This window comes from Cyprinus carpio, chromosome B14 (assembly GCF_018340385.1).
Source record: "Cyprinus carpio isolate SPL01 chromosome B14, ASM1834038v1, whole genome shotgun sequence".
Taxonomy (NCBI): domain Eukaryota; kingdom Metazoa; phylum Chordata; class Actinopteri; order Cypriniformes; family Cyprinidae; genus Cyprinus; species Cyprinus carpio.
Window position 1 is genome coordinate 4,840,553 of NC_056610.1, and position 18,271 is coordinate 4,858,823.

The window sequence follows — 18,271 nt, forward strand, 5'->3', positions numbered from 1 at the left end:
CATGCTTGCCTCAAATGTGTCTCCATGTTGCTGAATACAGACAGCACTAGTCCTGCATGCTAGAAAAATATATATAGGAGCCAAGCCACAATAAATTCTATACTATTCTATACAGCTATTACATGACTAAATCAGACTCAGTCCATCCTAATCCGTGACAAGTCTGAGTCCTTTAAAAAGCTGTACTCAAGACCGGACTCAAGATCGAGTAAGAGTACCCCAACTCTAACGTTTACTACTTCATGTACAAATATCTATGATTCGCTATGAGATCGTGTTGATAATTAAAACTAATAAAATGTAAAGACATTTAGAAAACACTCAATGGCAAATTGTTGGGCTTATCAACAATTATCTGATTGTAAGTACATTTTTGTTACTTTTGTATGATACATACTTTTGATTCTATGTTGGGTTTTGAAGCAAAACCAGTTGAGAACCACTGAACTATTTAAAATAATTTAAGGCTCAGATATAGCATATACAACAGAAACAGAAGAAAGAAAAAACACACGCTACACCAACGCAATTCACTCTCACTCTTGAAAATCTCCCTGACATGCTAAGTATCGAAGTATACCAGACACTCCACATCCTCCACAGCCATACAAAGACTTAGATGACTCTTGAGAAAAGATAAAAAGATGCAAAAGGGAGGGCTGCATTCAAAGTACAGAGAAAAAAAATCCAAGACATGCAATTGTCTTTCGTCACCAAAGCGAATACCTTCATCTTCATCACCGTCGTTATCAGATAAATCCTCGCCCTGTTTTTTGGAATGGGTTCCTGTTAGTAAAGCAGGGGAAATACAGAGAAGAACAGGAGAATTCAAAATAGTATGATCATCAAGACAAGAAATGGACCAAAAAAAAAAAAGCTATACATGTGATTAATATTAAACAGTATTCATTAACATACATGAAACTGGCCAATAACACAAATCACTTAAATGTATAACAAGATTGTTTATGTATACAGAATCAAGTTCACATAATGTGCATCGAAAAGAACACAACCTAATAAGAGGTTAGAGCTTGCTGACATTTGATTAAATGGCTAAAACATGACAGATAATTGTGTCTACATAGCAGAATATTAAAATAAATTGTCAGTTGAGTTTGATCCTCTTATTAAGTCTGTTCTTTATATTACAAATACATACATATATATTTTTTTCAAACAAAGTAGTACTACAATACAATGAGTGCTGCAGAGTTTCATTAAAATAAATGACACTTTTCAGAAGGTCAAGCGTTTTACACACTATAGATAAATAAAAAAGCATTAACAAGACAAGCTACAATTTGTAATGATGGAGAAAACTTCATTATCAGCCTTTCTGTTTTAAAATGTCTGAATATAGATGTGACTCTGCTGTTCAAAGTGCAATCATTTCATCCTTAGCATACATTAAAATGAATGCTACAGTTCCAGCACAACACAGATGCAACTAATTACATCACATCACCAGTGTCATCAACAGTGTTTGCACAGATACAATTGGAGAATCAGCACATTCTTTGATCAACATGTTTTATTGCTCCTGGACAGCATTTAGGTCAAACTAGCTTGGCCCTTAGCGTAACCCTAACCCTAAAATCTGTCGGGTCAATTGGGATGCTGTTCCAGGAGCTCACCCTACTGCAAAATCATTACCACCCAGTGATTCATGTCTTAAATCTCTTCTGACAATATCAGAGTAGTGAGGTCAATCTTTTTACGAAACTCATGCGTTTTCTTTTGTCTTTTAAGAAATGCTGTTTTATATGTGCATTGGAGGCCACTAGGTGTGTTGCATCACACTGTGAGGTTAAGTTGAAGTAAGGCATTGTCTGAGAGAGGTGGCAGCTGTGACACCTGAGGCGAGAAAGCTCTGTCACTTCAAATGTCCTTTATAGTGCATCTGGATTTAATGGCATCATGTTGCAGTTCCCATAAACTCTGTTATTTTTCATTGAGAATAAACATTTCTGCATTAATATGGCAGATGTTAAACATAACAGTGAAAATCAGATTTTTAAACACTTCAAATCAAATGCATAATCCTTGGAATAATCAACCATTGATAACATCAATGAATGATGAATTCAGGCTGTATTTGGTATCGTTTCTTATGCACAGGCAATTAATATTTTACATTTATAGGTCAAACGCTGCATTCATTTGATTCCAGTAATTTAGATTTAGGAGTTTTAAGGAGGATTTAATAATAATGCTGGTTCCTTAAAGATTCCATAAACAATTTCTTCTTGTACTTTGAATAATGTTTTTAAATCATATTTTAATGTTTTTTTTTTAAATACCTTTACATTTTATTAGTGCTGTCAAATTATTAATCACGATTAAACACATCCAAAATAAAGTTTTTTATTTACATAATATATGTGTGTGTGTACTGTGTATATTTATTATGTATATATAAATACACACACATGCTTGTATACATTTAAGGAAAATATGTTATGTTTATATGTTAAATATATTTATATATGATATAGATTATATGAATATAAATATATACATGTACATACATGTAAATATTTTCAAAATATATGCTGTCTGTGTGTGTATTTATATATACATAACAAATATACACAGTGCACACACATACATTATGTAAACAAAAACTTTTATTTCGGATGCGTATAATGCTGAATTGTTTGACAGCACTAATATATAGATATGAACAAGTTAGTCACTAGACTGATTCAAACTGTTTAACATGAGATTTTTGGATCTTTTTGACCATTTCATTAAATATTTCTATACTCTATTTACTTTGATATTGCTTTGCATTCATCGCCCTTTCACTGCAGTGTTTCATCTGTATCAGCATTAAAACATGAATGTTCAAGAACCGTTGACGGAAATTGACTGGTTTAAAACTGAACCGGTTCTGGATAAGATTCCCAGTCCACTATAGCACTTTATATAATATACGCCTCAGAGGACGGCAGTCCATCTGGTCTCCACACACTAGTGTTTTTACAGTGAGCTAATACAGCCTCTGTGACCTATGCGTCAGTGTAAAGAGCTCACTGAATGTAAAGTGCATCCTATTCTGAAGAGCAGGAGAAGAGGGTCAAAGTGACAATGGATTGAGCCCAGATTTACATATCGGAAAGGTCACAATGTGGCAAGGGAACTATTGGCGAAATGTTGACTTCTAACAATCCAAGATGGTATTCACTTTACGGTCTGTCTCAAATCCTCCTGTGGTCTTCTTGCATTCTCTCTCATTCCTCTGCATTTGTCATAGTATTTTATCTTTTGTTACTTCTGGAAATGTAGCGCATACAGATTTTAGTATCAATCTGAGGTGAAAGATTGACTGGAAACCAATTTTACTTCTGTAATGTGAAGTATCTCCAAGTGCACTGTGATTAAAATGCAGAGTGGGAATTTATTTTATCAATCGGGAATCGACAGGCTGGTGAAAACTGGCGTTCTGTACCAGAACAGACCAGGTCATATGAATTCATTAATATGAATAATACCTGTAGAAAGCTATTCATTAGCATTCCCATTCATCTCAATGGCAGTTGCTCGGTTGGCCTGTGACTGCAAAACCTGTTTGCTGCCATCTGTGTTCATGACCACTAAACCTAACCATTCATCAACAATATAAAACCAGCCTGGTCTCTTTGTTAATATGTAGCCATTCATATAGAACATTTACAGTTACATAAACAGATTTCAACAGCTAAACCTAAACATAACCAAGTAATCGCAATAATTTATTCCAAAAATCACTACCAAAGTAGTCCAAACGACAACATTCAGCAGTATCAGCTACCTTGAGAGCGAGAAAGCCTTATTATTTGCTATTATTGCCATAAACTAAGACTAATGAATTGTGTACAATCAAACCAGGAACATGTATTAAGAAAGTAAATAGGGCCAAATTTGACTTGATGTCAACTTTAACGGTTAAGGAGACTGTAAAGGACAGCCAAAAATTTACACCAGAACTTAAGTAGCCCAGAGGACTTTTATATCACAGGCCTTTTGTTTTTATTACAAGTGCTAGATAAATAGAGGAGCGCATTATGAGCTGTCCTTGGTGTTAACTGCTGCGGCAATAACCAAGAGTGACTGCTTATGAAAAAGAAGCGTGGTTGGAAACCGATGAGTACATTAGGATGGCTGAAATATTTCATTGAAATTCTCGGATGTTTCTATCGAAGACATACATTCTGTTTACCTTGTGTTTTTGGAGTGCCTCTTAAGATGAAATGAAGTAGCGATGTATAGATCACGAAAACAGCTACAGCCCGACCTTGGAAGAATAACTGGCCCTTTATAGAAGGACTAACAACAAAGAGCATTTGGAAGACACTGCGCTCTGAACGGGCTGATATACTGGGCCAGAGAGCAGTGTGGGATCCCAACAAAAACTTCCTGGATAAGCTGTGTCTTGCATTTCAAGTCAAACTGAATGAAGTGCCACTGGCAAGACTCTGCTTACGCCAGGCCTATGGGCAGCCACACATTTAAAAGAGCCGTTCCATATCAAGTGGAGAGGACATCCGCTTCCCTTGTGCCTTTCTTCCTTAACTTCCGCCCACCCCTTTCTCCATTTATGCCATCGCTGTTTGCCATGCAACTTATCCTGCAGCTACATCCGCACACATTTCAAACCTCGGTAAAGTCGAGCTATCTAAAAGCGATTTCCATGCCATTTTATTGTCTGTCATTGCTCAGTCGGAGCCTAGTTCAGATTCCAACACTTAGCAGTTTCCATCACGTTGGCAGACTGCTGGAATATGACGGCTTGTCCAATTCATTGTGAATTTGTCTTTCTTGTGAAAAAAAAAGAAAAAAAAAAAACCCTGCTACTCTCTGAATGCTGTGTAAATAGGTTTTCTGGCTTGATCCCACCAAATACCCTTCTCTCAGACAATTAAACCACACCAATTCTCTCTTAACAAGTTATTTCTCAGAGCCCGTTTGAAACATGACAGAAACAGCTCCCTGAGAGATTTCATAATGCCCGCGCGTTTCACAGGAAATGTGTAGCCAACATCAGAATATTATGTTAATAGAAGCAAATTAACATAATTGATCTTGTAGTTGGGGAATGGTTTTAATGCAATTTTTAAAAACACCCTTTAGGCATTAAACGTTCTATTAACAGCATGATGCATCCCAGAGAATTCTTAAACTGAATATATAAACAGATAAAAACTAGATGCATTGAAGATTGCATTGAAGTATAGCCTACGGAACTCATTAGAAGTGCCTCCTGCTAGAATCATACACATGGAATAAATTTAAAATATTCAGCACGCAGCATGTATGGAATAAAAAAAAAAAGAAAATATGTAGTTTGGTTCGATACTGGTCTTGCAAAAACGTATTAGAAAAATCCTATACATTAACATTAGTTACTGCAATAGCTAATATGAACTAAAAATGAACACCTTTAAAGCAATTAATCTTGGTTAATGTTAATTTCTACTGAAGTTGTATAAATTAGCATTAGTTAATGCAGGGGGTCTGTGACCCTGGGGAAACTGTGGCGGTCCTTACTGCAGAAGCTCCACCAATTATTGTTTGAGCTCAGCTAAAGCTAAGCTAAAGCTCAAGTAAATATTATCTCTTCCACATAAAATATGTAATGTACAAATATAAAATCATGTAAATAAAAATGTATAACTTTAATGACCAAGTATATAAATAACATTAATTTGGTACAACAGTTATTATATAGACCGGTTATTATAGGTCGGGATTGTTTTTTATTTTTATTATTATCAGGGGTCATTGAAGCTCCCAAATTCTACTGAAATTTTACATTAAATGGAAATTAATAAAATGAAAAAAAAATTGTAGAAAATACATGGGAATTTCAATAGTGAATAAAAAAGCTAGATATGCTATATTTAATTTTTTATTAATATTTTCAGCATTTTTAAATTCAATTTCATCTAATTCTACACTAACCAGACATTGGTCTTTTTATAGAGTGCAGTTTTTATAAAATGATCTTTATTTATTTATATATTCAGTAGACAAGAGCCTGGATCAGTTGTGAAAATTCATTGGTGAAATGTTGTGAATTGATGACTGAATAATTGGTGCACATTATTTCAAACATAAAAACATAAAAGGCAAGCCCAACAATTTTCCTCATGGAATGTGCTGCTTCACTTGGAAATACATGAATAAGATTATGGAAGTAAATTTATTTTTTAATCTGATTTTTAATTTGTTTATTTATTTTTGCAAATGCAACACAGTTGTATCTAAATGTGTCTCTGACGGCACAGTCTCTGAAGATCAAATTAGGTCACTAAAGTAGTGAACTTGCAAACCTTATATGACAAAGCAAATAAAAAAGGCAATTTCATTATATGCAATAGTTAAAATTTGTGGGATTAGAAACACAATTTTAAAGCAAATGAGGGATTATTTACTCAAGCTTTTTTGCATTTTTCAAAAGCTCTTAACAAATCAACCTTCTGGTAATGGATTGAAGTGTTTGTGCGTGCTAATGTTCCCCAGAAGAACGACTACATGGACTTTAATGTGTTCACTCGCTGTAACCTGTAACACCTTTCATACAGGTGTGTGTGTGTGTGTCATTCAGCCTGAAAGTACCTCTATTCTGTATCACATTTTCAGCTTTTCTACCTAACATAATGTCTTGATAAATTTTTCTTTTGTAAATCCCTAGGGCAAATTGGACTGAAACAGCTCGACAGAGTGGATAGACCATCAACAGGCTCTTAGAGCACAAGCGTACTGTTGCCTGGCAACACTTACTGATGATTTTATGTTATGCAAATTTGCCGGAATTTACATAAGATTTCATGTTGCTGCACGTTGAGACTAATAGGTTATTTTTTTGTGTGTGTGTGATCAAAAAGATTGCACCTCAAAAACGAAAACCCTAATTTTAGAGTTGGGAATCGTGCTTTCTAATGCAAATGTTTTATGTTTGCATTTGCCAAGTTCAAAACATCAACCGCTGTTATGCTAATATATTACGTGCTATTAAGATAATCAAGGCATAGCCCTTGTGGAAATGCAAACAGTTCGTGACAAATATAAATGTCTAGAGGCTTCAGTATTGAAATAGTAACTCTCATTTAAAGCAGCCACTCATTTACTGAAAACAAAACCAGCATTCAGAAGGGTTTCTTTAGTGTTAATTTAAGCTATCAGCAATAATATTTGTAGATTCAGCAAATCTAAGAATATTAAGCATCTAGTAAAGGAAATAAATGCTAGCTGCTCTTGTTCCTGACCCATATACAGACAGAAGGCTCCTCTGGGGAGGGCTCGTTCCCTTAAGACCTTCCCTCACACCACATAGATCATTTAACCGACAAACTCAAACGCAAACTCACTGCAAATTTGTTCCAAACTGTAGTTTCCCCCTGAACGCAGTTGTTAATAGTTCAGCAGCTGCTGCGCTGTAAAGACATTGGTTTTGATGCTTAGCTGTTATTTACTCTTATCGTAACAAGATCACGGGAGACTGCGACGGTAGCGTGTTTCGTGATTTCCAGGGAACATGCTGCCAAAATCTGATGCACAACACAATGCCATTATTTTCCAGACACCCTTTCTACAAATGTGACAGATATTGCATGTTATTTTGCTATTTTTGTAAGCTTTTGCAGCTATGGATAAAACATTTTGTTTAAAATGAAGATGAACACTCCAGTGTATATATAAGCTGTTTTAATTTATATTGAGCAGGTCGCCTCATGAGAGCAGCCATGTTGAGATCACATGACCAGCTGAAACCTTAGACAAATAGAATATATTTCCCTATAAATGTACTGCAGTTTTGCATTCATTGCTATACTTTATTTTTTTTAATATGTATCAAATACATTATCAATGCATACAGTATATTGTATTGTATCCCATATATGGAAATGATTGCATTATATTTTCTAGTTACTTCCCATATATTTTTGTTTTATAAGTGAATACCACTTTCATTATCTTTGAAACTGTCAAAAGATGTTCTGGGGAAAACGGATTGTGGAATTAAATAGATTAATGTATATTTCTAGTGCATTTCTATATCAGTTGAATTAGCAAAATGCTAATCGAGCAGTGCAACACAAACAAAACATTGTGAGTGCACCTTAGATGTTTTTATATTATGTTTTGAACATGTTTTTAATTTCAGAGCAGCATTATTTCATTATAATAATAATTTTAAACAATGCTATCCAAAAGTAGCTCAGTTTAAGTGTACTAAATTCAAGTACAAATGCACAAATTAATGCCAGACAACATTATTATACTGTCATAATAACACACTTTTGTGTGTGTGTGTTTTCAGGTGCTTGTTATTCACTAGTTTTGGGTCCCTGTAAGCAAACATATTGTGGGAAACATCTCAGTTCCATTATTGAAAAAAAAAAAAACCTGCATAGACATTATACACTTAATGTTTTCTTTAAAAAACACAAATTGAGTAGTTAGAGAAGGTTGCTCTTAAGGTTGTTCCTCTTAACGCGTGCTTTAATAAACATCATCGTAATGGGAATGAATCTCCCAAAACTGCTATCATTAAGGAACGTAATAAAAGCACCAGTGCCAGGCAAGACAGCATCTGTGACATGAAAATAATTTAGACTTATCTTTCAGTTCATGAAAGCAGATACATATCTTATGATTGAGGTCTCAATGGGAAAGGGACTGCTACAGACACTGTTTGAAAGGTGCAGCCACAAAACCCAGACATGATACTGCACGTTAACATGAGACTAATTTGTCTAAAAATCACTTACAAATCCAACTTTCACACAACACACACAATCTGTAAAGTGCTGTTTACAGAAATAACATCAGAAGTTCATCCATCTAGAGGTAGCAGGTGCCTCCACTAAAACAACATCTCAAAGAGCACCCATTATAGAAGAATTAAGGGTTTTAACACAAATACAGGTTTCACATTTCTGCTTTACTTTTACTTTACTATTCACTGTGTTAAAATATTTACTCAGCCACTGGATAGTGTGTTTGATGGTGGTATTTTTAAGGTTATAATTATTATTGCATAATTATAGCAATGTGTTAATGGAGCAGCTTTCTGAGTCCCATAAACAATTAACCTTTTGCTGTCACAAAAGCATTGTTTTTTTTTTTTTTTTTTCAATCACTATAAGAACTTCCAACTAATAGATAAATAATGCAGCAAAACACTATTTCAGTGTAGCATTCAAACTCTTAATGGAATCCTAATCGGAAGTTTGTTACTTTTAGTCCGTATCTTGTCTGAGGTGTTCTCTGCCAGTCTAAACACATTATGCTTGTTGTAACTATCATTGTGGCTGTTGCTTTTTAAAACAATGCACTGATTTTGACATTGGTGCAGAGGTTTCTGTAATGACAGACTCCATATTGTGACTGCAGGAGGACTCACGATCACTTGTGTCATAAGATATTACATGTTCTTCTGACACATATCAAGCTGTATGACATCAGTGACTCATATCTTATGTAATAAGATTGGATGAGCTGTCAATTAAAACAGGAGTTCAGCATTGTTTATATAATGTATATATGTGACCCTGGACCACAAAACCAGTCTTGGTGTATATTTTAAGCAATAGCCAAAAAAAAAACCTTGTATGGGTCAAAATTATCCATTTTTTATGCCAAAAATCATTAGGATATTAAGTAAAGATCATGTTCAATGAAGATATTTTGTAAATTTCCTACCGTAAATATATCAAAACTTAATTTTTGATTAGTAATATGCATTTGCTAAGAATTCATTTGGACAAATTCAAAGGTGCTTTTATCAATATTTAGATTTTTTTTGCACCCTCAGATTCCAGATTTTCAAATAGTTGTATCTCGGCCAAATATTGTCAGATCCAAATAAACCATACATCAATGGAAAGCTATTTATTCAGCTTTCATATGATGTATAAATCTCAATTGTGAAAAATTTACACTTAAGACTGGTATATATATATATATACTGTACAGTATAGGTCATTGTCAGGAAACTGTATCATTGTGTGCTGTGTGTGTCCCAATGACTTACTACAGATATATGTAATAAGTCAAATTAGTTGATTATTTTGGAGATTCTGTAACTCTTAACTCTGTGTGTAATGGCAAAAAAAACTAAAAAAACAAGAATAAAAAAACAATAAATATGAGCCAAATTGCTTTTCCATTCATCAACACTGCATATAAATTTTGTTGTACTTAATAATAATAATATTAATAATAATAATAATAATAATATAAATTGTGTTTTCATTATCTATGAATCATTTACTATCATATAATATCCAGAAACTTTTTTCTTTTTTTTGTTGTTGCAATTTTCTATTTAAAGAAAATATCTGCATCATTTTTAAAGTTGTTGAACGTAACAGGGTTGAACATGTGAAAACAGGAGGTTGTGTACATACACACTGTATAGCAATTTGAAATAGCACATATTCACAAAAAATATATATATAATAATAATAATAAAAAAAACTATGTTGAAAAAAATATACAGACATTTTTAACATTGCTCTGCACACAAGACTCTGTAGTTGATGGCGATATCCCATGGGTACGAGAGGACGTACCAGTCGCTCTCTTCTCTGTATATCGCTCCAATGTTGGCTTGTTACATACCTCCTTTTCTACATATTTTCTTGTTGGGTTTTCTGGCACATTCCTTGGATATTCTTTTGACTGTAAAATGAATAAAAGACTACAAAATAACAGAAGGCTCTGGAAGAAATGTTTGAGGAGAACATGCAACAACGTCACTCCCCCTCCCCACAAAAACAACAAAGAGAACCTGTCCAGAACGTTAGCTGGGGTGCTTTGTCTTTTGGGCAGAAAATATTCCAAAAAAAAAGGTGGAATTGATTTGTTGCACCCTGGAACACAGGAAGCCTAGTTTCACATGCACTGCTATATAAGACCCTTTACAAGCACAAAATAAACTCTTCCTCCTCACAACTCCTGCACCGCTGCATCACTCCAGGTTTTGTGTGAGAAATGCATGGCTCTGTTGCACATCACACCAAACGTGCTTTGACAACAGATGCAGAGAAGTATGCTCTACAACCTTGAAGCTTTTTTGACTTCAGATGAATTTTAGCAACAAAAAGCTTATAAAGCTTTCGATTACACAATTGGGTCTGTTCCAAAACATAGCGCACTACCCGGACAGCATTTAACTGCATGCATCAGAGGTCTGCTGGTTCTAAAAGGTAGGCAGTAACATTATGCTGGCTTTTTGGATATCTTATTTTGCCCAAATTAAAATGCAGCAATGCATTTATCCTTCAAAGTAAAGGCAATCCCAGAATGCACTGCACTGAGCTCACTGTAAAATGGTGGACTCCAATATTTGTGTCTACTATGCATTATTTTGCTTATTAGAGTACTACTGTGTCATTAGTTTAGACAACTTGCTAATGTTAAACTCAGTTGAAATCAATTGTCAAGTCTCCCATGAGCTTAATGTGAGGAGTGTTGTTTGTGTGCGTACGTTGTGTGCTCTACTTCAGTAAGGATAGGGGGTGTAGCAACCATCCTTTTTAATCCACCCCACTTTTTGGGAGATGCTTTAATAAATATATGTAAGTATAAGTTTTTAAAATTTACAATTCATATTTTTAATATTTTTATTTTAGCTTGGCTACAAAACTATAATAAAAATGTAGCTAACCAAGCCTCTGGCCATTGGCAGCAATGGATGCATAAATGGCACTTGGTAATCCTGCTACAGCTAGCACCAATCGAAAACATCTTTTTTGAGAGTTTTATCTTTGAGCTGGGGTGAAATCTGCAAATGCAAATGACAAACAGCATCTTTGCTGCTACATAATATGGCCCAGGCATCAATTTCAGTTACAGAAGTATTTTTCTGTGCGTGCGCACACAAACTGACACAGCTCTTTCCATGCCCTCATAATGAACTTTATAAGCATCAAAATCTCCACTTTCCTTCAAAGTCTTCTAGCCTTCTCAAGCATGTATGCATCCTTAGATGGCAGCTCACTGGGTTTTGGAACAGAGCTTGCGCTTTTGCTTTCAAATCTGTAAGAGTTTGTAAGAAATGCTCTTTGTGCTGGGTAGATATTTGCGAATGCAAATGTTCAACTTGATCACCAAATTCGTTTAAAGATCTTAAGTTCCTGGAGACAGGCTTTGAACGTTAACAGAAGAAAGTGGGACAGTAAAGGGTCTTACATGGTTAGGACTGATGCCACAGGCCTCTTGTGTTCCAGAAAATTTTAGCAACTCTACAAAAGGCTCATTCTGGCATCAAGCAAGCTAATCTCGGCTCGCTAATCCCCCAGAAAAGTCAAGACAGTGAGGAGAGGGAGGTGCACCAAGATCATTACATCCAAACTTCATGTCAGATTAGAATCTGAGCTCTTACATTAAAAAGATTACTTTCTCCTTAATTGCTTTCTTCTAGCTTTCTTTCTTTCTTTCTTTCTTTTGGTTTGCCTTCGTGAACAACACAAAAGAGGAACCCATAACAGTGGCATGGAAGGGAAGAGTTGATGGAAAGACTTCATGGCAGATCAAGTCAGGATGAGGAACGGAAATGGTGTACACAGACACGGCATGCGCCAGACAACAAATCATGCTTCAAACACAACACACAGGAAGTGACAGAATGTAATAGCAAGAGGCTATTTTTTCTCCATTATACCCGACACACTCACCATCCTCCGTTGGAACATAGATGTTTAGATACAAACAATCCTCGTTTTGATCTTGTATGTAAGTGGCAACTATATCCAAGTTAAAGGTGAACCAGATTGGCATCATGATCTCCGGAACGGCGTTGTGAATGTTTTGCGGGCACACCGGCGCGAAATGAGTGGCGTTCTTGATCCCCGACCAAGACAGGGGTGGCTCAGGGGGAAGGAAGCGTTTCTCTCCCACTGGCGGGGCGGCGTACGGCACGCCCAGGTACTGGTCCACCGGTCCCAGGATCTCACTGGGCAGCGGGACCCGTGCACCCCGTAATTTCCCATACTGCGTGTTCACGGTGGGGTGGTAGCTTTGTCCCCTGATGACCGTCACGCACCAACAAAAAATCCATATCCACAGAGAAACGTCGTGAGCCCTGCCACTGCAGCAGTCCTGCTGGTTCAAAAGGAGCCGGTTTTTGCGCACCGACAATGACATGGTCCGTAAAAATGGCCGCTGCTGCTAGATGCCGACTTAGGCCGAGATACTCCTCCAGCACGTGTCTCCTGCCTTCAGACCCTCTAACTCAGGTGGATTACTCCTGTCATTGAAGAAAAACACATACACGCACCACTCCGTTCCCCTCTGGAAGAATCCTCATTCACTGTACAGTATTCTCGTTGGATCCTCTCTCCTGCAGGAAAAAAAAACAAGAAAGGAAATTTTTAATGCATCCAAAGGCCTGCACAACTCATGCAAATAAAAGCTCTACTGCAGGTTGATTTAAACAGCCCTACACTCTCCAGAAACTGGCTGGTTCACAAATGGCGGATCATAACTGATAAGGTTGTAAATGATAAACATAAAATGCAACTAACCATTTAATCCTGCATAGTTAGGATTGCAATATAGTAACTGAACCCCACTGATGTCAAAGCATGTGTGTTCAATTAAACTCGACAGTATTTTGGTTCATCAGTTACTTGGTTAAAATTAGCCGGTAGCTAAATTAGGCAGATGCTTAGATGGATAGTGGCTGCATCTGAAATCTGAAGGGAGCTAAAAAGTTAAATTGGATGATCTGTCACTTAATATCAACTGAGATACCGTCTCAGGCTAAAAAGTTAAATTGGAGGCTGAACTTTGTGGCTGGTTAGTTTGTGTATAAAAGTGAGCTAAAAAGTTAAATTGGAGGCTGAACTTTGTGGCTGGTTAGTTTGTGTATAAATTAATTTTTTGAACACATTTTCTTTTCTAGGGAGAAATTAAATGTTCACTTAGTTTTCACCAAGGCTCTTTCTATTTTGTTGTATTTTATTAAACCGTTATGCTGCCTCAGAAGTCTGTCTGAAATCAGTTTTGTGAGGTACCTTCGTGCACAAACGCTGCCTCTAAAGTCATTACCTGATAAGGCAACGAAGCAACAAGTCAGCTGCCTAAGCTTTCGGACGCAGCCAGACTGTGACATTCTCTCATCTTCAAGTTCCACAAACAAATCTGTGCAAGGTATAGAAAAATAGAGCCTAGACTACATTTGTGCCAACCAAATATTTAAACAACAAAGAAAATTTTTAACTAATTACTAGGCAATGGACTTGTTACTGTTAAGCTGATAGTGTTCTTAGCAATATTTATGCATTTAAACGTTTGATTTTTATGGTCATTTTATTTCTATTGCACAATAAACTATTTTGGTACCATGTTTATGTCCTAAAGCAAAACCAGTTGAGAGCTACTCAATCAGTAAATAAAACATACTGCATGAGGGGTCCCATCAAGCCAAAATAACAACATCTCTGTCCAAATTCGACAGAAATGTGTTAAATAAAAGATTATTCAGGCACAGATCCCCTGACCCCATCTCTGGAAAGCTGGTATTTGTAAGTGGCTTGCGGGTGCCTGTGCTAACACTGTAAATGCTAATGATGAGGAGGGTCGTCCCCAGCGGAGAGAAACTCTTCCCTGCTCAGCTACTGATCAATTTTCAATTTTTTAAGCTTAAGACCCTCAGACCTCCATCCCTCGGAGGGCTTGGAATAATAACAAGGAGAAAGCCTGAGTTTAGTAGCGGATATTGCATTCCAAAATGACTCTGTAAATGATTTATAATGTATCTAGTGGAGCAGTATCCACCAGACGAGAGGCAATATGAATCTTCCTGGAGGTGCACTTATCACTCCACAACTCCTTTCCAAACTTGGGCTGATTTGCACAAAGCCTGGCAGGATGTTCTTCATCCTCCACCTCATCATCCGCACACACTTGCTGGTGGCTGTGGACAGTACAGCTGATCACAAGAGAGAAGAGATGCCCACTGAAGAGGAGGCATTTTCCGGCCCAATCTTGGCAGACATTAAACATACTGCTTTCTCAAACTCATGACTTGTCCTGTTCAGTTACTACTCGACTGTTAAGTAATTTTAACAACTGATTTGGGAACTAAACAGAATTTATACTTTCCCCTACAGCAGACATGTTTACATTTACATTTACATTTAGTCATTTAGCAGACGCTTTTATCCAAAGCGACTTACAAATGAGGACAATGGAAGCAATCAAAAACAACAAAAGATCAATGATATACAAGTGCTATAACAAGTCTCAGATAGCTTAAATGCAGTACACATAGCAAGGGCTTTTAAATAATATAATAAATAAAAAGAAAACAGATAGAATAGAAAAAGAATAGAGCAAGCTAATGTTAGAGGTCTTTTTTTATAATTGAATAATAAATGAAAAAAAAATAGAATACAAAAAGATTAGAAAGGTAGTTAGTTTTTTTTTTTTTTTTTTTTTAAGAATAGAATTAGAATAGTGAGTGCTAAAGTTAGAGGGTCAAATAAAGATGGAAGAGATGTGTTTTAAGTCGATACTTGAAGATGGCTAAGTTGAAGGAGATGGTCCTTCATCCAGCAAGAAATGTCTGTTAGTCAAGCTGAGAAGCGAGCAGCTACCGTCGGATCATCAGGATGGAATGAGAGGTAGAGTTGAGTGTCATCAGCATAGCAATGGTATGAAAAGCCATGTTTCTGAATGACAGAACCTAATGATGCCATGTAGACAGAGAAGAGAAGTGTTCCAAGAACTGAGCCCTGAGGCACTCCAGTAGTTAGATGTTGTGACTTGGACACCTAACCTCTCCAAGATACTTTGAAGGACCTATCTGATAGATAAGACTCAAACCACTGGAGTGCAGTTCCTGCGATGCCCTTTACCAGTAGGGTTGACAGGAGGATCTGGTGGGTAACCATGTCAAAAGCAGCGGATAGATCAAGCAAGATAAGTATTTAAAGTGTTTAAAGAAGAACTTTAATCCAAAATGAATTCTTGTACACTTGCTGTAGATACAATTGGTCAACATGCACCGTGCCATGTTCATCCATCATGATTGGCTATGATACCAACATTTGATGTCACGGATGTTAAACCTGTTGCAATGCATCTTTAAACAATGCATTTGAATATACAATATATTGTAAAATCATTATTTTGAGCAAATAAGAGTTTACATTTAATTTAGTTTCTCACACAAAACTGTTGTATTGTATTGTACTGTCTTCAGAAAATCCACTTTTATGATACGTTTAAATTGTTGCAGCCCCCAAACCCCACCAATTTTACTTTAATTATATGAAAAAGAACAACCAGAACATTCTTCATATTATTGCTTTTGACTTTCGCAGATGAAAAAACGACTTGAGCATATGCTGACACAAATGTAATGTTTGAGTGAACCTTTGAGATACAACGATGATCAATAAAGAGATATTCTGGATATGCACTGAGATAAAGTATGTGATACTTTATTTTCCAGTTGACATTTTAGCTATGGCCATCATAGGCAATACTATATTAAATGATTACTAATAAGAAATAAAAACACTACATCATGGGAATTCAGTGGCATAAAAAGCATGAAAAGGGCTCAAAATTATATCTAGAGTCCAGAACATTGTAGAAGCTCCTCAAAACACTTTTGAATAGGCAAGCACCATTCAGCTTTTTATGAAAATGTAAAAGCATAGTTCATTAATAATTCAACCAGGCTGCTGCTATGATCAGCCAGGTCAATCCCGGTCAACTACCAACCCCTTCTCTCCACATTAAAGTTCCCACTTGTCTAAAACATACAACTTTATTGTCCCTGATGTGGTGAAACCAGGCAGTGTCTAACACCTGAGACCCTGTTTCCAGCTGATATTAACATGCGATTTTGTTGATCTGATCACAAGTGTTCCGCAGAGACACATTACTGTTTTCACCCAATATGAACATGCGTTTCAAATGCGTCTCCTGTGAACACTTGTGGTTGGATTTCAATGAGACCCTCCTCTCTTATTTTGACACACTCCACATCACTTTCATGGGAGAACAGAGGGCTCACATTCAGGGACTCACATACTCACATATTGGTGTCTATACTGTACATAGCAGCATGGTTATGGTTATGTATTTTGGATGTATAGCTACAAAATAGCTAACACATAAAAGCTTTGGAAACATTGTGCATTCTCAGCTGCCCATCCTTTTATTTGCCAGTTGCTTTTCCACTTTGTAATGACAACACACCTTAAAGTCTCATTCCATCATGCCCTGAGTCACATGGTACCTGAGCAATTGAGATCAATGACAGATAGCGTTCTCCAGGCTGTATTCCAGAAAGCAGAGTTAACTTACCGTCACATAAACCCTGAAGTTTCGGTTGATTAACCCAAACCTTTCTTACTTAGCAGTTGTGCGATCATGTTTGTAAACTTGCAACTTACATCTTTAATAAAAAAAATGTTATCACTGTTTTTGATTGCTTCTATTGTCCTCATTTGTAAGTCGCTCTGGATAAAAGCATTTGCTAAATGCATAAATGTAAATGTAAAAGTCATAATTAATGGTTTGTTAATAGCGAGAATTGGGCATTAAAATAAAGTTTTACCATTATTTGTTTGATGCTAATACCATAAGATGGTTGTGCAATATTTATATAAATAAATGCCTTTCTGATGTGATATGAGATCTGAAAAGGAAGAATTTTTTTTTTTTTGGCAAAAGGCGGGTTTGATCTCGGGTCGATCACGTCAAAAGGAACACACCTCACTAGATTACATCTTGAAGTAGGTAATGTAATACTGGCTATTGAACAATGACTGAGAATCAGCAGCCAGATGTTTCTGTTGTAGATTTGATTAATATTCTTCTACATTAAACTTTATTGCACACCTCACTGTCCAGACTTGTGAATCTCCGTCCCTGATAGTGTGAATTATGACCGTTATGGGAGTGTGCATTGGGACTCATTGTCAGCAGCCAGCACAAATTACACTGCATAATACATGGTCACCATCTTAACACCTTCTGTGGGAAACACAGCACAGAATATGGAGCGCTGTCGTCAAAATTATCCTGAAACTAAAACTATAGATAAATATATCATATCAGGTCACATTCTAACATGGAAGTAGGTAAAAACTCACAACAAGACAGGATTTGCAGCCTACACCCACGCTAAATTAGCTCTTTAATAGATTTGTGCCTAAATCTAAATGTATTTCAAGTAAAAGAGTAATTACTTAAGATTGAAACATGATGGCACAACCTGTATCTCCACCTGAAAATAAAATGGAAAGGGCTGCAG

General features: G+C 36.2%; 1 protein-coding gene across 3 annotated transcripts in view; it reads right to left on the minus strand.

The window, feature by feature from the left end:
* Positions 1-18,271, minus strand: part of LOC109083511 (neuroligin-3-like) — a 159,406-nt gene that overhangs the window by 105,870 nt on the left and 35,265 nt on the right. Inside the window, exons 2-4 of one of the 3 annotated variants that reach the window (XM_042737822.1) lie at positions 12,672-13,336; positions 10,615-10,674; positions 727-786 (exon numbers count right to left, since the gene is read on the minus strand). In XM_042737822.1, coding sequence (XP_042593756.1) covers positions 727-786; positions 10,615-10,674; positions 12,672-13,140 — 589 coding nt within the window. In that variant the 5' untranslated portion in view covers positions 13,141-13,336. The remainder of the gene's footprint in view (positions 1-726; positions 787-10,614; positions 10,675-12,671; positions 13,337-18,271) is intronic. The other 2 variants (XM_042737823.1, XM_042737824.1) reach the window with 2 other exon arrangements.